Source organism: Zeus faber (genome assembly GCF_960531495.2).
Source record: "Zeus faber genome assembly, chromosome: 4".
Taxonomy (NCBI): Eukaryota; Metazoa; Chordata; class Actinopteri; order Zeiformes; family Zeidae; genus Zeus; species Zeus faber.
The window spans coordinates 9,038,885-9,062,946 of record NC_137191.1 but is presented as its reverse complement, the minus strand read 5'-3'; the positions used below and the strand labels follow the sequence as shown (position 1 = coordinate 9,062,946).

The 24,062-nt window shown below is 45.6% G+C and overlaps 1 protein-coding gene across 1 annotated transcript; it reads right to left on the bottom strand.

Annotated features, from left to right (window-relative positions):
• Positions 1-18,721: 18,721 nt before the first annotated feature.
• On the bottom strand, positions 18,722-22,255 carry LOC307229240 (uncharacterized protein). The gene is made up of 4 exons (XM_079999186.1): positions 21,213-22,255; positions 20,920-21,065; positions 20,705-20,810; positions 18,722-20,249 (listed from the first exon to the last, which is right to left on the bottom strand). The coding sequence occupies exons 1-4, from the start codon at positions 21,481-21,483 to the stop codon at positions 19,117-19,119; spliced, it is 1,656 nt and encodes a 551-aa protein (XP_079855312.1). The 5' UTR covers positions 21,484-22,255; the 3' UTR covers positions 18,722-19,116.
• Between the last annotated feature and the right edge of the window lie 1,807 nt (positions 22,256-24,062).

Genomic DNA, 24,062 nt, shown 5'->3' with positions numbered 1-24,062 from the left:
AATAACACATGATTAAAAAAAACACGCAATCAAAGTTAGACATTCAAGATAATCAACGTAGACAACATGAGTCAAATTTGAATGAGCTCTGGGTTCTTCAATAGAGGTGTGTGTGTGTGTGTGTGTGTGTGTGTGTGTGTGTGTGTGTGTGTGTGTGTGTTACAGGAACCTGTGTAACATCAATGTCTATATCGCAACAGAAACCCTGTCCCACAATTCAAAACCAATGACGGCCTTATATTTCCAGGGCTGTCGGATGGAGCGAACGGGCCTCACATGCTTAGGTTCGAGGTAACAGGAAATCATTTTAGCTTTGAAGCAGCACTGTGTAACTTTTATACCTTAAAACAACAGCTCCAGGATCATTTTGATGGTTCACTGACTTGTAATATGAAGAATGGCACCTCTTTCATTCCCACCCACCCCTCTTGAATTAGCAGAATGAGCATTATGTAACTTCTGTGTTGGGGCACCAAACCGCGGGAAAAGTGTGTACGCTTTACTGCACGAGGTCACTTCCTGGATGTTTGGCTCCGGTAATTACTGTTTTGTTTTTTTTGCCTGATAAAATTTGTATTAAAAAAACCCCGATGTCTCTCCGGTCAAAATGTCCGGTAATAAAGCTCATACAAAATGAAGCCGCTCCTCCTCCCCGACGGTGCAGATGAGACCTCACCTCAGCCGGAGCGCGCCGGCCCTCACTTTCATTGCACCACAGGGTTTGTTTCACCCTCTGACTCGCACGTGCGAGCCCACCTGCCAGGCCGAGCGCATCTGGTACCTGCACGGGAACGAGGGGGCCCCGTCCCTCCCCGCGCCCTCTCTCACCACGGCTCGGCGGAATCAGTCCACGGCTCCGGGAAACAGCGATGTCCGTGCGAGGGGAACCTAGTGACACCTGTAACCTAGGTGTACAATAATGCGTAGTAACATAGACTGTAATTGAAAGGTGACCGATAAGGTTCACATTTGTCCGGTTAAATAAATTATTTTCAGGCACCGGGACGGTGGAGTTTTACGACAGTGGCGTAAAAGTGCACTCAGAGACTGTCGGGGGTGCCAAATCCCAAATACCCAAAGTGACATAGTGCTGCTGTAAGGACCCAACGGGGCATGACTTCGGAAAACCTGGTGACCAACCCAGTATTTCACTTATACTGAACAAGAATTGTCCGATATATAATGTAGCCAGCACAGAGCCCCCACCCCCCCACTGCCCTGGCTACTTTACTTTTATGTAATGTAAAATACTACGCTTTCAAAAATATCTGTGTTGGCCTCCAACTGCCTCTCAAAGGCACCAATGGAGCTTTTCTATCGGTGTGTACTTTGATATTCCCCGCCTCCTCCTAACTCGTTAGCAATAACGTTCAGCTATGTAGAATCTTGTCCTGCCATCTGTGAGTAAGTGTGACCAGGAAGTGCAAAAACAAGAGCACCCCATTGCGACAATGAACTTTTAGTGGTGACCGTTATGGAGGTGATGGATGGCCACATCATTTTTTATCAAATCTAGCCGAGAGAAAATCCTGCAGCCATGTTTGTTTTTTTTCTGTCATGTATTTGGTGGATTGTACTGCAAGCTGCAGCGGTTGTGTTTAGCTTGAGTCAAACTAGTTTGCAGCAAAAAGTGAAACATAACCTTTGAGATTTAGTTTGGCAAATGGAAAAGGCCGTACCGCACAACGTGCAAGTTCCCAATCAATAAGCAACATAAATAATTTGTCAGAAGGTAATTACAAGCTGATTATTTTTGCAATGTCAATGATCAGGAACAAATTACTTTACAGGGATGGCTGATCTGAGTCATTATTGTGTTTTGTTTTGTTTTCCTCCTGCCGAGTAATTGACCATAAACTGGAGAAAACGAAAAAAAAAAAAGAAAATACAAACAAATGATTTGTTCAGAGCATGTGTTGAAGCAACACGTGTCTGGGCCGTAAATTGATTCGCCCGGGCCGGTCTACCGAGCGCACTGCGCACGCACGGTCTGCATGTATCGCTTAAAAGGATTCCCCTAATTCTATGGGCTGGACAATTTTCCTAGTCAGCAAATATGATCAGCGACAGCACCTGAGGCGCTGAGAGGCACATCACAGGGATGTCCTCCGTCTGCTTTGAGCTCGGAGATCCCACTTTGTAATCACGTCGGGGTCTGTGGTCCGTATCCCGGATCTAAAGGATGCATACAAACACGCGCACGCACACACACACACGCACAAATAAAGGAAGAAATAAATGTTCACACACGTGCATGCTTTATGTGCACACATAAAGTAAAAGTAGCTGATGAAGCAGCAGTAACCTTTGGTCTGTGACAAATGATGGATGTAAGGGAGTTGATGACTTTGTTGGGTGGCTGCTCACTCTCACTCTTCTTTATTCTCCCTCTCTCTCTCTCTCTCCCTCTCGCTCCCTCTCTCCCGGCCCCCTCTCACCGTCTTTGTCCTTCTTATTACACTCTTTCTTCTCCGTCTTTAATTTATGTTTTTTTTTTGTTTGTTTTTTTTTCCCTCAGTCCACTCCACGTTCGTCGTTATCGCCAGGCGCCACAAGGCGGAAGAGCGGAACATCAGTGTCACAGAGAAGGTCCACGGGTTAAGTCGACGCGTGACTTAATGCCACCAGGAAGAGAGCAACCAAGAAAGAGTGAAATGGAGAGAGAGACGGAGCAAATAAAGGAGTGGAAGATTGATGGACGGAGATAAACTTTGAAAGGTTGTCTACAGCGGTGAGTCTCAACCTTTTTCTTATCAAGCATGAACTCCAGGCAATGTCCAGATAATCAGGTCTGGACATTGTCCGGTGTTGCCCTTTCACACATGCAGCACACAACCAGAGATCGTCCGTGTCAGATGCGTCCGGACCCACTGGAAATCCTTTCGGTTTAGACGACGGGCGGAGCCTGGGTAGAGTGTGCAGGAGGCAGGGCGCGTCGCGTGACACTGCAGAGTTTTACGGCATACCCTTCCTCACCCTCACGAGTGGGCGTGTTGATGACGTCACCTTCGTATGATGGAGACGTCATCAACGCGCGACACGCCCACTCACCCATTGTGAATTCTCCGGATAATCACCTGCTCTTTTCACACGTACCGGGCATTACCCGGACTTTATGCCAGGGTGCTGGCTGGGTCATGTCCGGTTAATATCCGGTCCAAATGATTCGGAGATTTGCGTTCACACATACGGACAGCTCCTCCTGGTAATGTCCTGATAATTTCAGGGTTGCAGTGCATGTGTGAAAGCACATAAGGACCCTCGATTTGATGAGATTTAGTCTCTGGGTGTCCAATCTGAGAAGATTTTTTTAGTTAGATATGATTTAGTCCAAACTTTCATACGCGTCTACACTATAGTTCGGGGTGATAACAGTAAACTATGATTAAAACAGACATTCTTGTACGTTCTCTAACGTCTTGCAAATTAACTAACTCATTTTGCCGGGGACCGCCTGGAACCTCTTGGAGGACCCCTGTGGGTCCCTGGAGCCTACGGTGAGAACGACTAGACTAGGGGGTGGAGGAGAGAGACAAAATAAAATAATGAGTGAGGGAGACAAAAGACGGAAGCGTCTAGATAGTATAGGAAACAAAAACAAAGGGTACGAGAGGAGAAGATCACGAAAAGCGACGCTCCTTTTCAGACCAGCGTGCAGAGGCAGAGCTGGGATACGTTTTGGAAGTCATCCAGTATTCAGGCAGCGATTTCAGCAGGGGAGGGGGAGAGCGTCTGTCGGCTTCTTCTCTCTCTTACTGAACTTTGAAGGTGCAACCCATAATTTCCCTCAGAAGTTAACCAAAATAAATCATCAGCTAAATCAAATTCTGACAAACGGCCTCCGTTGGCATGATTATCTGACAGTAATTTGATGATAGCCCAAGCCGGAGCTGACATTTAAACCGGCAGATGGAAAGAAAAAAAAATAATACTTATTTGGAAATTGCGCTTTTGTTCATTAAGGAAAAGCTGTTCTCCTTCCTTTACTTCTGCTTCAGTGTGAGTCAAGGAGCTCTGCAGGAGAGAGGTCGGTAACCGATCCCGATGCAGGGGACGAGGGGTGCTGCAACATTTTCAAATGATCATTGTTAAAACATCATGGAGAGCCAAGCGCTCACGCTGATGCCAAGACCAACGAACCTGCCTTTTGATCGTCAGTAAGACTTCACTGAACCCACGAAAAAAAACAACATTTTTTTTAAGAAATCAGAAACTGTTTGTGAAGCACGAAAACCTCTTTTCAAGTTCCCGAAAAAAAACCCCACCAAGAACTCAGAACAGACAACAAAAGATGTCTCCTTAAAAACAATATTTTTAAGAGGGGAAGGGCATGTTGCCAATAATCATGTCCTATATTCCGTCCATTATGTCCTTTGTTTATTTATTTATTTGAGGGGCCAGCAGATGAGGGTTTCGGTATAACCAGAGCGCCCCCATGAGGCCAGGAGCCGGAACTTCAGCCTGTCCAGAGGGATGAGCATCATTTGGGGGGAACTGACTGTGCTGCAGTGGAGTGGATTTGGGGGAATTATTTATAAATTTCACTTCAATTATTTATCGAGAATTTTTTCGCAGTGTTTACTCAGGGGTTATTAAATATTACTACACTTAGTTTCTCAAAAGACAGAATTGTCAAACAACATCCAGGGATCCTCAATCAAGCCTCCCCCACCCCTCCCTGTTATCCCCTAATTTTTAATCTGGTCAGCGTTGAGCAAAGAATAGGTGAGCTCAATGAGCCAACATGAGAGAATGTTAATGTGTTCACACTCGAGTCTGTGAACACACGCGCACACCCACACACACACACACACACCGACACACACACACACACACACACACGCGCACACACACACACACACACACGTCTTTGGGTGTGTATGAGTGTCTGTGGAGGTAATGCAATAACAGCATCTTAGCTAATCCGATCTTCCTCTCCTCCTTCATATCCCACCTCCGCTCTCTTTCTCCCTCCCTCTCTCTCCCTCTCTCTCCCTCGCTCTCTTCCTACGGAGCAGACAGAGCTATGTCTGGAGCTACGACTGTCAATAGTCTGTCCAGATAGTGACAGCAGGCTTAGCCAAGGGGAGGAAATGTATCCCTAGATTTTTCCTGGCAGCCCAACAAGACCCCTAATAGGTTTTGGTAAGAAAGGAGAGAGTTGAAGAGAACGGGAGAGTAAGTCAGGGAGAGAGAGTTGGGGCTGGGGGGGTGGGGGTGGGGGCGTAGGGAATATTTGATTTGACAGTAGACCACAGTACCCAGCCAAAGAAGACTGGCAAGCCCATCTTAGCTGAAATCGATAATAAACAAACACGGTAACACACACACACACACACACACACACACACACACACACACACACACACACACACACACACACACACACACACACACACACACACACACACACACACACACACACACACGCGTATGCATGTAAAGCCCGGTGCTCATTACTGAGACATGTTGAGGAAGATCCTCCAGGTTCAAGTACCACACTCTACAAATTAAGAATTCACAGGAATTTCCCTTGCATGAAGGGCACCAGCTCGGCTGCGCGCGCGTTTCACTCCCTTCGCTCTTCCTGGTTTACTTCACCGAGAGACACCGGGGCCCCGGTGTCGGGTGGTTAATCCCCGGACGCGTGCACAATATTGCATGACATGTTCAGCAAACAGACAATCACAGGACACGTGGAGCGCTTCACCGCCGTAAGAGATCGCAATGGGAACGTAGCAAGAACAGAAGTCCATCACCACAGTGAGACTCAACACCAGCGCCGCTGCCGAAGCAGAGACCAACGCTGACTCATGTGTTTTAAATACATGACTAAATAATATGCATTTTTGGCAAAAATATGCGATACTCTTCGATAGAGGCCACAGGGCATTGCATTTAGGTTGTTCAGTTCAGATACTCATTTCAAACAAATGTCTATCATTATTTGATATCACGCTCCACGCTGAAAATGTCAGGTCAGGTCATTATTGACATAAACAAGGAAACCTAGAATGTCAATATACTGGATTTCCATACATGGAAAAAAAAATTTCCGTCGCAGAGAGAGCTGTGATCGTCTGAGTTGATCGAGCCAACATTTCTTTACTTTGTGTAATTCGGAATTTACATATTACATATATATTATAGACATTCGATATTTACAGTTTATCCATCTATGTATGTTGGTTAGATGACAAATAGATCCTGCTTTGTGAGAAATGCCCCAGTTCAAAACAAGCTATCATTGTACACAAACACACACACACACACACACACACACACACACACACACACACACACACACACACACACACACACACACACACACACACACACACACACACACACACACACACACACACACACACACACACACGATACACTGAAAAAATACATAAACATAACCACCACACTACTTGGTTTGTCATTCTAGAGCTTTTTTATAGAGTAGGTCTCTTGGGTGCATTGTTTGTATGTATTTTGTTACACACACACACACATACACACATCACTTAGCTTGAGGTGGGGGGAAACACATACACACATTTGGAGAAGAGAAAAAAAGTCAGGCAAGAAAGTCATTCACTTTTCAAAAAATCTGAACAGAAGACACTCTGACCAGTGTGTGTGTGTGCGTGTGTGTGTGTGTGTGTGTGTGTGTGTGTGTGTGTGTGTGTGTGTGTGTGTGTGTGTGTGTATGTGTGCATGTGTGTGTGCGTGTGCGTGTAACTCTGCAAAACCCAAAAACCCAAATAGAAAATAAGTGAGAGAGATGAGCTCAGTGGAAAGTTCCCCAAAATGGACCCAAACATGACCAAGTTACCAGATCTATTAACACATTGTTCATCCAATAAGATCGTGAGTATAAACAATATGAAGCGTTGACAGTGTAAATGCAGTCTTTAAAACAGAGCTTAAAGTGGATGTAATATTACACCCAGGGGCTTTACAGGGTTAAACTTCAAGTTCACCTGAGCTGCAAGAAGACCAAAACAAAAGACACACACACACACACACACACACACACACACACACACACACACACACACACACACACACACACACACACAGACACACACACACACACTCGGGTGATTATAGACCCACCTGTGTGCACAAACACCCCTACTTAAATGAAAGGAAACACAAAAACTCACATCTCCTCTCTCTCTCACGCACACGATTATAGACCCACCTGGGCGAACAAACACCTTCACATAAATGAAAGGAAACACAAAAACCCACACCCAAAACCTCTCACACACACACACACACACACACACACACACACACACACACACACACACACACACACACACACACACACACACACACACACACAGCGGCTGGTGTGCAACCATTACCATAGAGCAACACTGACCCCTGTTGGTTATAGAAATTTGTGACGGCTGCATTTGGGCGCCGGTTCCACTACCTTCCATAGCAAACAATGGAGCCCTTGACTCCCAAAATAATTAAACAGGAGTAGTAAGTGCATCAACAGGTAAACAAGCGGAATTGTTTGGTTTTGGTGCCTTATTAACGGAGGGAAAAGCGCAACATGGTCCCAGATGCATATGTTCGTCCTTCCTGTTGGACACAAGAATCGGAAAAAAAACACCAAATGACTGTACGACAGAACTTAAAGATATCACAGACAGTGATACACAACCACTTTCCTCCTATTCCCATTCTACCATCTTGTGTCAAACAGTGTGTGTGTGTGTGTGTGTGTGTGTGTGTGTGTGTGTGTGTGTGTGTGTGTGTGTGTGTGTGTGTGTGTGTGTGTGTGTGTGTGTGTGTGTGTGTGTGTGTGTGTGTGATCTGCCTTCTCGCCGTTTCTTCTCTTCTCCCTCATCAATCTTTTTGAGACAGGTAAAGGAAGATCCATCATCCCCGGCCCAGTGTGGCGCATTACCATGAGAAAAGCATATTGCAAACAACAATGTGGGACATTGAACCGAAATCCTTCTTCTTCTACAGTTCTATGCAGACGGCAGCTTGGACAGGGCCAAATCCATCCTCTGTTTCCCATGTTTGTACTGCCAGATGTGTTTGTTAAAGTGCCTGATTCTAAGGATAAAGGTTCTGATGGAAGTTGTATTGCAAAATGGGTTCGTTGTGGAGAAATTCCAGACACATGCAAGCAAAAGTGCTGTGTGTGTGTGTGTGTGTGTGTGTGTGTGTGTGTGTGTATGTGTGTGTGTGTGTGTGTGTGTGTGTGTGTGGGATGGAGACTGGAGCTTATGAAGAGTCTGTAGGAGACATTTTTTAATCTACAAGCCAGAAATGCTGCCGTCTTGTTTACCAAGCAATGACTTGCAAGCGCTATGGAAGGGCAGTGTCTGTCTGTGTGTGTGAGTGCGCACGCACGTGTGTGTGTGTGTGTGTGTGTGTGTGTGTGTGTGTGTGTGTGTGTGTGTGTGTGCGTGTGTGTGTGTGTGCGCGTGTGTGTCCGTGTGCGTGTGTGTGTGTGTGTGTGTGTGTGTGAGTGCGCGCACGCGTGTGTATGCTTTGATCGATGAGCAGCAGGTTGATCAATGTGGTTAACGCTTGTGGCCGTCCTGTCCAACCATGCTGCTTCCATCGAGCATTGGCTAAGAGTAAGTGTGGTGTCAGCGGAGGCAAATCAAACACGGTGGGCTACGGCAAAAACAAACAAGATTAAAAAAAAATGGGTTTTGGTGAAAAGGTCCAAAAATAGAGCGGCCTTAATCATGAAATTGTAGTTGCCGATGAATTGTGATTAAGAATGAATTTGTTTTCTTTGCAACTTTCATAATATACAGCATGTATATGTATATATACACATATATTTAATCTATGTATATACATATAATTTATTTGTTGCAACATTTCTCACATCAACTTGCATAAGATTGTGGAATGCAAGGATTTTAACGGAACTGTTGTGAATGCCTCAAATGCAGGGCATGGAAGAGCATGACTTGTGACTTCCTTATTTTTTTAATTGACAAAAAGATGTTGCGCCCCAACCACACTCTCTCTCTCACACACACACACACACACACACACATACACACACATACACACACACACACACACCACGTCATCAGAAGACTCTTCCAGGCTTGAAGGACAAACAGGCGTCAAACTGTGAGACTGGCAATGAGAGGAAGTCCGCCCCAGCTGTTGATGAGTGTGATGGTTCATTGATGCCAACATCTGATCCCTAACGACAGTCTTGGTGTGCAAGATACAGAGAGGGAGGGAGGGAGGGAGGGAGAAAAATAGCACGAGAGAGAGAGAGAGAGAGAGAGAGAGAGAGAGAGAGAGAGGGGGATCAAGTGAGAGACACCGTCTAATGGCTACTCTCAGTCCGTATAGCTCTTAAAATCCCTCACTTCAGCGTGCGCGCAACAGAGGCTTTATGAAAGGATCCTCGGCCTTGGAGGTGATTTCTCTCGGAGACATACAGTAAAGGAAAAGCTGCGAAGAGCCTTTTATGCGGCGTCCACTTGATCAATAAAAGAATCGTGTTCCAAAACATCGCCCCCTGAAAGGAGCGGAGACCGCCGTCACATTTGTTTTTTCGCGAGGCTCAGTTGAATACCATCTTACGTTGCTTCGCTTTCAAGATGTAAAACGAGCTCCCGCGCCGGCTCGCAGGGCGCTCCGAGGTTACACACTCTGCCAGTATTTCTCCAGAACTCGGCTCGGCTTTTCGCTCTCTCTCTCTCTCTCTCGCTCTCTCTTTCAGAGCGGGAACAGACTTCAGAGCTCTCCGAACTTATCTCCTCTGAACGGTTTTAATCTGTACGTTAATGTCACGCACAGTTACAAATCGCGCCTTTAAAATGTTTTGTGGGTGTCCCCCCCCCCCCCCCGGCCGCTCTTCTCCGATCTGCGACGAAGAATTGCACTTTTGCTTTGCGCCCGACCGAACCTGGCCGGGAAAAAAACATTGGAATCAAGAGACACAAAAGACGGCAAAAGAAAGAAAACCAAGGCTAAGACGTTCACCTTCAGGTCTTTCTAATATTGTAAGTATTGAAAACGATTGTTCAAAAATGAAAAATAAAGAACTCGGGTCCTGAACCGCCCATAACACAGCCGAGGAGCGGTGGGCAAATAACCAGGGCGGGACTGGGACAAAGCAATGACCCTGGCATTTTTGGTCCAGACGGCCCACTACAATTGTACCCTTAAATATGCATTAAAGGTGCAGTTTGTAGAATTTACAGAATGGACTTGGCAGCAGTGGAATATAATATTCACAAGTATGTTTTAATTAGTGTATAATCCAATGAAAATAAGAATCGTGTTTTTCGTTACCTTAGAATGAGCCGTTTAAATCTACATAGGGAGCGGGTGCGCTTCCACGGGGGCCGCCATGTTTCTACAGTAGCCCACAACAGACAAACCAAACGCTGGCTCTTCTTTTATTTTCTTTTAGCACCTGCCGCTCAAAGTTTCTGTACGGGACTGTAGAGCGGGGAAGTGAGACCCGACCACCAGTGGTTACTTGACAGCTCTGAGCGGTAGGTGTGGACGGATAGATACCAAAAGTATAGATATTGCTGATACTACGTCTTGTTTTGGAGATCGATTCTAGCATCAATAGGATCGGTACCAAAAAGGGATCCGTTTCTCTCTCCAAAATACTGTAAGTATTGTTTGATTTGATTGTGGATTTATTTCTTTTTTTTGCTTCTTTTAAATATGTGGCTCTTAATTTGAATTCTTCCTCTCAAGCTATGTTCCTAAATATTCACAGGCCACCCAAATACTGTGCAACCTTTTTGGATGACCTTGCTGAACTGCTGAATATAACCTGTATTGACTTTGATTTTGTAGTTATTGTGGGTGATTTTAACATCCAGGTTGACAACCCCCGGGACAAAGGGACCAAAGAACCGTGTTGTGTTCTTGATAACTATGGACTGACTCAGCAGGTGACCACGCCCACACACAACAAGGGCCAGACTCGACTTAATCATCTCCAAGGGTCTGAACATTTTCTGATGTCGCGGTGACTGATGTTGTTCTCTCTGATCATTGCTGTGTTTTCTTTGAGGGTACTTACTCCGTGCACACAAATTCACAAGTTCAAAACAGAGGTAATCACAAAACGGTATATCACTGAAAACACCGGTGACATGTTTGTTCAGGCTTTCTCTTCCACACCCGCCCTCTCCTGGGTCTCAGTCAATGAGCTTGTAGAGCATTTAAATTCTAAAATTACAAATGTCATTGATGCCATTGCAGCAACTGAGGCGAGGGTGGTCTCTGGTAAGAAATGACTCCGTGTAGAAGTGCCACGCTGGTAAGAAGAAGAAAAAAAGAGTGTCGAAATGCTGAACACCGGTGGCGAAAAACAAATCTTCACGTTCATTAGGACATCTTTAAGGAGAGACTTTGCATTTATAATTTTAAATTGAGAAACGCGAGGCGTTCCCTCCTCTCTGACATCGTCGCAACAAAAGTAATAATGCACATGCCTTGTTCGCTGCTGTCGACAGGCTAACAAAGCCTCCCGTGTCAGTAGCCTCTGAACTTTTATCTGCAATGAATTCCCTTTATTCTTCACCAACAAAATTCAGAGAATTAAACACGCAGTCAGTACCGCCATATCAGGTACAGGATATGTGCTGCCCCTGTGTCAACGAGAAATCAATTCAAATACCATGACACAATTTGATGCGATCAACCATAACAACTTGAAGGACATAATACACCGTCTGAAATCCTCCTCCTTCTGCATTGATATCCTGCCAACAGGCTTTTTAAAAATTGTTGCAAATTGCATGGCCTCAGATCTTCCACAAATTGTCAACGCGTCTCTTATCTCAGGCTTCTTCCCACGGGTCCCGAAAACAGCTGCCATCAAGCCACTCTTAAAAAAGAACAACCTCGACACCTCACTAATGAACAACTACAGGCCTATATCGAACCTCTCATTTGTAGTAAAATCACTGAAAAAGCTGTTTCTCAGCAGCTGAACATTTCTTGGCACTACACACCGCAGCGCTGAGACTGCTCTTGCTAAGGTCTTCAATGACATCCATCTAAACACAGATGGTGGCAGAATTCCAGTCTTAGTATGACTGTATCTCAGTGCAGCATTTGACACGGTTGACTACAACATATTATTAGACCGACTGGAAAACTGGGCGGGACTTTCTGGCACAGTGCTAAAACTGGTTTAGATTGTGCTTAAAGCACAGGAACTACTTTGCGTCTATAGGTAATTACACATCTGAGCGGAAAAAAATGACATGCAGAGTTCCCCAAGGCTGCATTTTGAGCCCTCTTCCATTTTACATCTACTGTACATGCTCCCACTGGCTCAGATTATGGAAAAAACAAGATATATATATATATATATATATATATATATATATATATATATATATATGTTACCATAGTTACGATAAACATATAACCGAGGGACTATGGTGCAATACAATTGAACAAATCAACGATTAGATGTGTCACAATTTTGACCAAATCAACAAAAACAAAACTGAAGGAATTGTTTTTTCGAAGCCAGGGAAGAACGACTAAACGTCAGCGCTCAGCTTCAGTCGGTAATGTTAAAAAGCACAAACCACGCCAGAAATGCTGATGTGGTCATGGACTCGGACCTAAATTTCTACAGCCACATTAAAACAATTACAAAGTCAGCCTACTATCACCTTAAGAACATATCAAGGATTAAAGGACTCATGTCTCAGCAGAATTGGGGAAAACTCGTCCGTGCATTCATCCTTGCTAGACTGGACGACTGCAGCGGTGTCTCTACAGGTCTCCCTAAAAGATCCGTCAGACAGCTGCAGTTGATTCAGAACGCTGCCGCTGCAGTCCTCACCGAGACCAAGAAAGTAAATCATATCACTCCATTTCTCAGATCTTTACACTGGCTTCACTGTCCGTCAAAGAATTGATTTTAAAATACTACTGTTGGTTTGTAAAGCACAGAATGGTCTCGGGCCAAAATACATTTCTGGTTTTCCGCAACGTTAGGAACCATCCAGACCTGCCAGGTCGTCCGGGACAGGTCTGAGTTCTGCCCCCCAGAGTCAAAACCAAACATGGAGAAGCAGCGTTCAGTTTTTATGCTCCACATATCTGGAACAAACTCCCAGAAAACTGCAGGTCTGCTGCAACTCTCACCTCTTTGAAATAAAGGCTTTTATGTTTATCGCTGCCTTTTACTGGACTAAAATATATTCATTTCTTGCACTGCACTGTCACTTTAACTTGATTTTACGCATTCTATTTATCAACTTTAGAATGTGATCTTCCTTTTACAATGTGTATCTCTTGCACTACGCATTCGATGTATTCTATTATTTTAACTTTATGCACCGATGTCCTTGGCACTTTGTCTTATCTTGTGTTTTATGCAAAGCACTTTGAATTGTCTTGCTGTTGAAATGGGCTGTACAAATAAACTTGCCTTATTTCAGAGCTGAGCGAAATGATCCGACTCACTAGAGCCGCATCACACATGGCAACTTAAACCCCCCGGTATCGGTAGCGATATCGGTGATTCTTCCCTGGTCTTACTTGGTATCGGATCGAAACCAAATTCTGCGGTATCGCCCACCCCTACTGAGCGGGGAGGGGGGGAGCCTCCGCCCCCTCTCTCTCTCCCTCTCTCCCCCAGTTTCAGAACACAGCAAACTGCACTTTCAAAGCTCGAACTTTTCCTAAAAAATAAAAAAGATAAAAAATAACCTTTTTTTTCTTTCTTAAAACATAAAAAATAACATCTGGTTGTCAAGATAATCGAAGCACATACATAGATTGGACAGATGGACAGACGATCCTTCCTTTATTAGTTAGATGCGTGGAGCTGTTCCATCTTATTTCATTTGATACGAACTGTTCAGTTCACACAGATTTCAAGTATCCAAATATTGATGACGAATATTGCATAATAGATCACCTTATAGTTTTATATTTAAATAGTTGGATTTTTGTATGTGATAGGCAAATTAAATCAACGGCGTGCTTGTTTGTTTGACCCTGAGTTCATGCGCCTAGCACATGAAGGTGCATGCTGAGTGGACAGCAGCACCGAACAATTTGAACTGAGCGTAGGTGGAGAGCTGCGCCACAGATAGTCGTCGTTGGAAATGAAAACCTTTTTCTTTCCTGTAGGCTGATACATAAGCAGGCATACATTTTAGCGCAGTCTACAGCCTTTTTCGTACATGTTCATCAAGGGAACCCTTAGCCTCATAATTGTAATAGTATCATGAAGATACGATATGGCCCTCGTGCTTACCGTCTCACTCTCCTCCTGCTTCCTGCTCACTTTGTCCCTCGGGGCCTGCCCCCGCCTGCTCTTCCGCCTGGCAGTACCCTGGCCAGCCGGCCCTCCTCCTTCCAACTTTCACCTGCTGCTGTGCAATGGGTACTGTAGATGTTGAAGCTACTGCGGCCCCTGCAGCAAAAATGTGTTATTTTTGCACATTTGGCAGATTATTATTATATTTTTTTGGGCGGGCCCGCAACCTCTCTGAACTTTTGGCGCTGAGCCACGGCATCTGACACGAGAAACAGCGGGGGGGGCGTTGTGATTGGGCCAGCCCAGTGTCAGAGATCATCCAATGGATCGCTGTCTCTTCTCTGTAGGCCGGTATGTTGGTGTTGGATAAATGTTTTTATAGTTGTTTTTGCATCAGCTCCAAGGTGCGGCGGCCCACCCGGAAAATTGTAATTATTAAATAGAAGAAGCAGGAGAGATGAAGTGAAGAAGCGACAGAAATAACCTACAAACATGCACGTTTATGAGCTCTCAGCGGCTGCCATCGAAGCGGCTGCGAGAAACGGTAAACGAGCAGGGCCACACACTTGAGTGCACACAGCTACAGTTATTTCACAAGCACCAACCTACCGCCTTCTTCTTTCCCTTCCCGGGTATAACTGAGGAGGCGATTCTCCATCGCACCTCATAAATAACTTGTCGCGCTCGTGGATTCAAACATCAAAAAGGAAGATATAGCATCTACAACCGAAGCGGGACCATCGCCCGGAATCCACCACCGACACAAACGGTACACACGTAACAAGGCACAAGTCTGCGTGCTCCGACTTTCTTCGAGCGGCGTGGGAGCGATGGATGACCGACGGAGACCACAGTTTCACGAAAAGTGGAAGGCAGCGCCGGGCAAGTTACGCCACAGTTTGCGGATGGATTGTAGATGCTTGGGCTAACGTGTCTGCTGGCACTGTTGTTCGAGCTTTCGCAAAAGCCGGCATCATTTCCGAGGAGCCGCACGGCACGGAAAGTGACTCTGACAGCGAAGAAGGGGAAACTGGCATGTCTGATTTAGCGCAGCTGTTTAATTCAGAAACAGAGGATGATGACTTCGATGGGTTTGATTAATACTTTGTAATAAATACATGAATAAAGCACAAACATACTCAGTTTTGCTCCCGCTCTATTTTTAAATACGCAGTAGAGGTATTTAAACGTAGTAGAGGATATGTACCGGTATATAAAACCCGCGCCCTATAATCCGGTGCGCCTTATGTGTGTGTTAAATACAGTAATGGCACACATAACTGAGACTGCGCCTTTTAGTACGGTGCGCCTTATGGTCGTGAAAATACGGTAATAGATTTAAAAAAAAAAGAAAGTGAAACATTAAAATTCTTCTGTCATATCTGTTATTTGTTATTCTGTTTTGTATTCTGAAAACATGGGAGTAAAATTGCATGGAAATGTATTAATTTGATTATTCATTAGGTACATACATAATACATTAGACAATTAATTTTTCAATTAATTGTCTTGCAGACTGGATGTGGTCCCGGGGCCTGCAGTTTGAGAACCCCTGAGGACCCCATGGCATTTCCTCTCGGCACAAAGTTGTTTTTTTTCCACGACATGGAATCATGTCTACTTTACTCAGAAAAAAAAGTGAACTCTAGAAATGCAGCCTTCACTTGAATGTTCCAAAGAGGAGCGTCGTGCAAAGTATATCACATCACCTAGAGCAGTGGCTCTCTAATTCAGAAATGGATTTTGACCGCGTTCCGCTAAAAGTTCACCATGTCACTGATGCACCATGGCCTCCCGCGTCCCATCAGCAGCCGATGCAGGAGTGCGTTCCGCTGCAGTTCAGCTGAAGCTCCACAAAACCTCCCCACTCAATGTCCGTCAGTGAAAAGTAGTGAATATAGAGATGCACTACGTTTTCCCCACATGAGGGTCTCTTGATCTGTGTTTTCTTTTTCTAATAAGTGTCTGGGTTGTGATTTTAAAAAGCACATCAAAGAAGATATTAAGGCTAAAATGGCATGACAGCTCTCTTGTTCGTGTTTGAGCAAGGTGAGGGTGTGACGCTTCCTTCCCTTGACTGTTTCAATAAAAAAAAAAAAAATTCTCGAGATAAAACTGTATTCTAATACAAATGTAATATGATTTCAATTCTATTTAAATTTCATATTGTCTGTTTTGTTTTACCATAAGGCTTTGTTAAAAAAAAAAATATATATATGTATATATATATATATATATATATACACAGTACTCACAAAAAGTTAGGGATATTCAGCTTTCGGGTGAAATTTCAGGATGAACCTAAAATACACTATAACCTTTACAGGTGAACTTAATTTGACCTTCTCTCAACTTTTGACTGCACATGTCCAACTGTTCAATGGTTCAGTACTTTTTGCACAACTTGCTGTTCTCCAACAAGGAGCTGAACGGCAAAATTCACAACAGGTGTTTGATCCATGAATCGACCAATACATTTCCTTGTTCAATTAGAATTGGTATTTAAAGTCCTCTTCATCATGCTGTTCACATGTTGACATCATGAGACCAAGACAACACAGAACAACTGATCAACAGGACCTCACCTTTGCGAGGCTTCAAACAGGATCTTGTCAGAGGGAAGTGGCCACTGAGCTTAGAGTGTCACAGAGTGTCATCAGCAGGTTGCAACAGAGATACAGAGACTGGAAGAGTCACAGAAAGGCATACAAGTGGACGTCCTTTGGCCACTTCCCACACTGATGAGCGCTTCATTGTGAGCAGTGCCCTGCGGAACCGGATGATAATGCCACTCAACTCCAGGCACATTTAAGGGAGGTGAGAGGCACCCAAGTTTCACGTCAGACCATTGAAAACCGTTGACATCAGCGTGGTCTGCGTGCTAGTCGACCTGCAAGGGTACCTGACCACACCACCAGGCACAGCCATCATCGTCTTGCACGGCCAGGGAGCATTGACGCTGGACGAGGGACCAGTGGCCTCAGTGCTGCTCTCTGATGAAAGTCGATTCACGTTGAGCAGAAATGATGGCCGCCAACGATGTTGGAGACGTCAAGGAGAGCGCTATGCATCAGCCACTGTTGTCACCAGACGAGCCTTTGGTGGTGGTGGTGTTACAGTGTGGGCAGGTGTGTCTAGTCAATACAGAACTACTCTACACTTTGTGAATGGTACAGTGACAAGCCCATACTACATGAATAACATCATTAATCCAGTCATTGTGCCCCTGCATGAACAACACAGGCCTAATTTCATCTTCATGAATGACAATGCTCCAGCTCATTGACGTCGCATCATCAGGGAACAGCTGCTGGAGACTGGGGCACCTCAAATGGAGTGGCCTGCACCTTCTCCAGACCTGAATCCCATAGAAAACCTATGGGATCAGCTGAGTGGCCGTGTAGAGGCTCGTAACTCTGTACCACAGAACCTCAATGACCTGAGGGACGCCCTTCAAGAAGAGTGGGGTGCCAGGCCTCAGCAGACAATAAGTTGACTTGTGAACAGCATGAGACGTCGTTGTCAAGCTGTAATTGATGCTCAAGGGCACATGACAAGTTATTGAGACATTGACATTTTTTGTTGTGGTAAACCCACCACTGTTGTCGGCTTTTGTTTCAATTGTTTGAGATGAGGAAATCACCATTGCATGCTTCTACTTAAATGCCCTACTTTCATGATATATTACTGTAGCGTGAACTTTTTACATTTTCCATAAATTTCACCCGAAAGTCAAATATCCCTAACTTTTGGTGAGTAGTTTATATAAAATAAATTATACCTATGTGAACCACTAGAGAGCTCAAGCGCACAATAGTTTGGGAAAGACTGGCCTTGTGTCATTGTCATGTACCAAGCATTACATCCTAGCACTGGCACGCAACTGGAAGCTTGGGACTTGTAGTCCTGACTTAATTCCCAATAACTTTATCAAAGAACCTTATGAATAATTATTTTGGATGAATATTTGACTCATGCTGATTTATGCTATGTCATCAGATTAGGGCAAAATGTAAGAATAAAAACAGCAGCCGGTGTTCAACCGCTCCCCTGATAGTGTTGGCTCTGCACGCACACACTCTACAGAACAATTGTGCAAGAAATAATCATGAACTTCAATAATGTAGTAAAGTGAACGGCTTAATTGGAGTAATCGGATGATTTGAGTGGATGCAATGAAGCACATTGTGGTCTACACTTACACCTGGTGCCTGAGATCCAGCCATAATGCTGCGCCACCACCTGAAGCGGTCTGGCTCATCAGATCTCCTTCTGAAAGCCATAGGTAGCATGTGAATTGTTTTTGTTACCAAGACAAGTTGTCCTGATACAGGTTTCACGGCAATGCAATGTGTAAACGTCCCCTTTAACATATACCTCACTTTAAGAATAACTACAGGAAGCCAGTGTGTGCATAGTCATTTAGGGCTTCATCACCTGACTCATGACACAAAGAGAAAAGGTTGTGAACTCAATTTAATCTGTAGATGAAATTAAACACTTGATTTAAGAGTGTAAGTTCACGTTAACTTTGCCCAAAATAAATTAATCGTTTTACTAAATGTTTTAACCGTAACCCTATGATGAAACAAAAAACTTTAAAAATATATACAATTCTTGGATTCAGAAAAACAATTCATTTATCTTTTCTTGGACTGTTAGAACTCATCTGGAACATCAAAATATGTTAATAGCTACTGGATAAATTCCCATTATTTTCAAATTTACATGATCACGGTAAGACAAGAGCAACCCGTTTGCTACACATGAAGACAAAACCTCAAATTCTAATTTGGTTGCCAAACACACAAACACACATCTAAAACAGTTAATCAGTCACCGGCTGTAACTCGTCATACATCCATGTGGATCCTCTGGTGGCGTTTCAGGTTACATTTCTGGGTAAATCGCTTGCCGCAGGCCAAGCAGCAGTACGGCCTCTCCCCCGTGTGGACCCGGCGGTGCGCCTTCAGGTTGCTGAGCTTGGTGAAGCTCCGGCCACACAGGGAGCAGCAGAAGGGCCTCTCCCCAGTGTGGGTCTGCAGGTGAGCTTTCAGGTTGCTCGGGTGTGGAAAGCATTTCCCACACAGGCCACAGCGCAGAAAGTTCCTGGGGCCTTGCTGGTGGTGGGGGTGGGAGCCGGGGTTTTGGTGTGCGTTTGCAGTTTGGTAGTTGGTTTTGATATTGACCCAGGGGGAGCCGGTTCGGTTAAGCACCATAGACTGTTTGGCGCTGAGGTGTGCCTGCGGGGCAGAAAGAGGAGGTGGTGCTGATTTGGAGGTGGAGGGAGTTCTGTTCAGGGGGTTAAAGTGAAGAGAACGAGCTGTGCTCGTAGTGGTCGAATGTGTCTGATGGGGCTTAGTCATCGGTGGTTGGAGGTGTTGCACAGCCGCTTTAAATGTGAGACTTGAACCCATTTTTGCATGCTTCTTTATAACTTCCTGTGCAGCAGGCTCATGGGAAATCTGCTTCTGTTTGATGACTTCTGGTCTTGCGTTGTGTTTGTTAACTGAACTAGAGGAAAATGCCTTCGTTGACAGCGTCACTTCCTTTTTCCCCAAATCTTCGTCCTCATCCCCACAAGAATCCACAAGAATCTCCTGTTTCACAACCACATCCCCAACAGAACTAATGTCGTTTTTCGCCTTAGACGGAATATGAGGCATATAATGTTGTGAATTACAATTGTCTTTGTATATAGGTTCTAGGTGCACCTGTTTGAGGCCTTTTTGTTTTGGCGAGCCCCTGGGAAAGGTTGGCTCATTGTCAAGACTAAGTGTGTCGTCAGTTGTAAGGGTCAGATATGCTGATTTGGAGTCCAACAGAGGGACCGGGTCCTCTCTGTCAGTAGTAAAGGTGCTTGGAGCAGAGGTCGGCAGGTCTTGTCTAATGGCGGTCCTTGATATGTCTTTACTGCTTCTAAGAGTCTGGTTTGGTTGTGAATCAGCCACTTCATTTGGCCTGTGAAACGTAGACACATCGCCACCTGTGAAATTGAAACGCCCCCTTATTAAGCCTTAGCAGATTATACAGATGCAGCTGTATAAAAACATGCTATTAAACTACTAACTAGTAATCACTAGTTACTCCACAGTTAACTTCCACTTTTAAGCTTCACCTTTCACTAAGTTAAATTCAATTTTATATATATATATATATATATATATATATATATATATATATAAAATATAATTGATTAAAAAAAACATCTGTTTTTGTAAATTGTGTGTGTTTTGTCATTTATGTCATTGCTGTTGCAAGACTGGAATTTCTCTTTGGGGATTAATAAAGTATCTTTATCTTAAACATCTCGATTTCTTGAGCCTCTCTAAGGAATACTTGCAATGTATATTCTTGCATTTTCCAAAAATTGTCTTCATGAATAACGCTGCCAAACAGAGACCGTTTTTATACGTGTAATGATTGCAGCAGAAAACTCACCATCAGGAGCACGAGGCCACCCTTCCTGTTGCTCAACAGAGCACGACGGCAGGTCGTCTTCTTCAACCTTCATCTTTGCGTGAGGCTTGACACTGTCTTCTGTTTCCTGAATGGGTAGAAAAGACGCTTCCAGATGAACCTCCAGGGAGAGAGAGATCCCTTGTATAAGTTTCTTATCGAGGAGGGTTTTTGGGGGTTCGACCTGTGTCACCTACCCGTGCATCCCTCATGGGCGTGACGATGCAGGTGGGCTCATCGGCTGCGTGTGTTGACACTACTTTGGGCATCGCACCCTGCCGACAGCTTCCTAAAGCGTCCGGAGAGTTGGTTTCCCGTTTTGGCGAACAACCATCCAGGACACCTGCACAACGGCGAAAAGCAGAAGCGAAATCATTCGTGAAGCCTAAACTGTTCCCCAAATGATTACACTTCACGGGGAACACCCCCCCCTCCCCCTTTACAGCACTGTCGTGACCAAAACAATTGACTTGACGTTAGTCATACTGACCGTAGCCGGTGTCCCCGGGTCCGTCTTCAGCCACATCCACGCCGGCCTTTCCACAGGTAACACACCTCCGTCCTCCATCCCTCAGCTTCTCCTCCGTCCACCGCAGCTGCAGCCTAAGGGACTCTGCGTCGTGGCTGCGGAGCCTGAGCTGCTCCATGAAGCCGTCCTCCACCAATTTAGTCACCTCGTACATGGCCGTCTTCAGGACCGTCTCCATCACATCCGACAGCTGGGTCTGGAACGTGGCGACGAGAGTCTCGACGTCGGACATAGCGGACGCTCTGTGTGCGCGTCGTGGGGCGGGAGGAACAAATATCGCCGCCCCCCCCAAAAAAAGAAAAGCCTTTCGGCGGCCGGAAAAGGGGGAAGGAGGACGAGGCGCTGCCTCACCCCGGGCGCGCACGCTAGCTGGCGGGCTCAACCGCCGTTCGCTTACGTGACTTCAGTTGTGGGGGAGCGGAAACCGAGAGAACGCGGCGCCGCAGCACGACCCGACCCGCATGTTAGACGCTGCAAGCGGCTGCCGTTCTTCCCGGATCGCCGGGTGAGCCGATGGACGCCCCCGGGGGCCAAGCTAGCACCTCGCACGCCGCTAGCGCCGAGCTGCGACGGACGGGGCTTGTTTTCGGTCGTGACGTCATCGTCCGCGTCCTTCCCCTCTGCCGCGTTCCGGCCCCCCGCTCGGAAGTCGGTCACTCCGCAGCGGTGGCGCCCACTCCAGAGCTCAACGTGTTCTTATGGCGCCCATCTGAAAGATACACACAAGGGATCGCACTACATTTGCTTTTCAGCGGGTGGGGGTTGGAAAGCTTCAAAGTATACGGAAGCATAACACAAAAACACAGTATATTAGATCGAAGTTGGACGTGTTTTCAAAGATAAGCCGATCCAACGGGAACGTTGTCCACCGTTAGAGGGTTTTTCGCCGTCTTGCTGTGAAAACCGGCATGTTATCTCGGAAAAGCGAACGCCGCGCACCCAAAAACCGACTTAAAATGACCGTAGAATGCGCTTTCCGCGTAACCCGTCGGGCTTCACCGAATGGCCGCCACGACCGGAACGCAACACTGCGTCGGGTAGCGGCGTGGCCGACGGGCTACGGTGGCTCGCTGGCGGTTTGAGCGTAATTACCAAACGCGTTTGACGTCACGTTGGCGTCGCGTAGGAGTTGGATTGACGTGCGTTTGGACGCGACAACCGCGGGCAGCTAAACCTCAGCGCCACCGGAACGCAACACTTATCATTGAGGAAATAGTCACGTTTTCAATTAATTACTGCTTCGTTTGCGTTGCCTTTGTCCTCGTCCACTTTGCGACTAAAAAAAAAAAAAAAAAGGTCGAAAGGCGCAACGGTTCCTGTCCCGTTCTGCACCTTCACCGCAGACCCGGGGCCGCCGTCCCAGGACACCGTTTTTCGCGACAGCGCCGCCCAGCGAACTGGACGACCGCATAAACGCGCAACCAAGGCGGTAGTGTATTCGGATTCAGATTCGAGAGGTTTATTCGTCACATACATATACATAACGTCCATGCACATGTGCAGTGAAATGTCATTGCGACGCAACGGGAGATTACGCACAACAGGCTCTAACAATACTACAATGTGCGTGATCGACACAGAGGCGCTCGCACAGGCAAGGGGCGGCGCCACAATCGCGAATCTGGGTTCTGTAATTATACAGTAGTATTGATCGTCTTTAAATCATTCTGAAGGAAACTTAGAGTAACTTACCTCTTTGATGAAACTTACCTTCCAGCCAAGTTTGTTTGCGTGGCAAATAATCCACTGTGGCAGTCTCCAAGAGCTTCGACCCCGTTCAACATCAGCTCACCAGCAAGATGAAGGGCTGACACCCATGTATTGTGATTGAATCAAATGAAATAACACAACAATATCACCATAGCTGTAAATCCTCCCGGATTCTGTATTCAACCCTTTTTTTCTTGCTGTCCTCCTGGTTTTTTATTTTTTATTTTCCCAAAATGCTTTTCTGCATTTCTGCAATTTCTGTCTAACTGCTTACAGTTTTAAAGTTGTGTTCAACCCAAATACTACTTCCTGTCTAACTGCTTATAGTTTTAAATGTTTATTCCACGCAAATGCTACTTACTGTCTGACCGCTTATAGTTTTAAAGGTTTATTCCACGCAAATACTACTGCCTGTCTGTCTGCTGCTGTTCTCCAATCCGGGCTGAATTTCCAAATCGTGCTTTTAGGCGAGGCGCAGCTTTCTGTGTAGAATTCAAGATCCTGATATACTTAGAAAAGCCCACTATCACCAAACTGAACATTTTACTGGGAAAGGTCTTCGACCGGAAGTGGTTCCAAGTGAAAGGGGACTTCCCATCGGACGGACCCAGAGCTGATGATGACACTTACTGATGCCACATACGAGGTTTCATGGACAATATCACGCGTGTCTACATGATATGCATGGACTAGGGCCGAGTAAGACACTGCAGGCAGGAAGAAGGTGAAACCTGCAACTCCTACCTCATCGGATTGGAGGACGTTTCTCGCACACACGGCGGAATCACGTACCCCCCAGGGGGTACTCAGAGGAGAACAATCGACACCACGTATGAACACTAATTAAAGAATTGTTATCTAGAGGGTTTGAAGCCAGAATTTGCTAAACGGGTGAAAAGCTCATGCATCGGGTATGAGGTACGACGGTTGTACACCATCCACTCCCACACCGTCCACGCAGAGACACAGATCCTGGAGAAAAAGTGGAATGAAAACTCCAAGAACGAACGAACGCATGCACGCACGCACGCGCTTGGTGCGCACGCACTAAACTGAACTGAACAAATGCAAGCAAACAAGCAAGCAAGCCCAGTTACAGTT

What these genes read in the sequence shown, in the direction of transcription:
- LOC307229240 (XM_079999186.1), bottom strand. Translation starts at nt 21,483, where the DNA reads ATGTCCGACGTCGAGACTCTCGTCGCCACGTTCCAGACCCAGCTGTCG. An exon ending in CGCCCATGAGGGATGCACGG is followed by an intron (nt 20,811 to 20,919) that starts GTAGGTGACACA and finishes CTACCCATTCAG; the next exon opens with GAAACAGAAGACAGTGTCAA. An exon ending in GTGGCCTCGTGCTCCTGATG is followed by an intron (nt 20,250 to 20,704) that starts GTGAGTTTTCTG and finishes TCAATTTCACAG; the next exon opens with GTGGCGATGTGTCTACGTTT.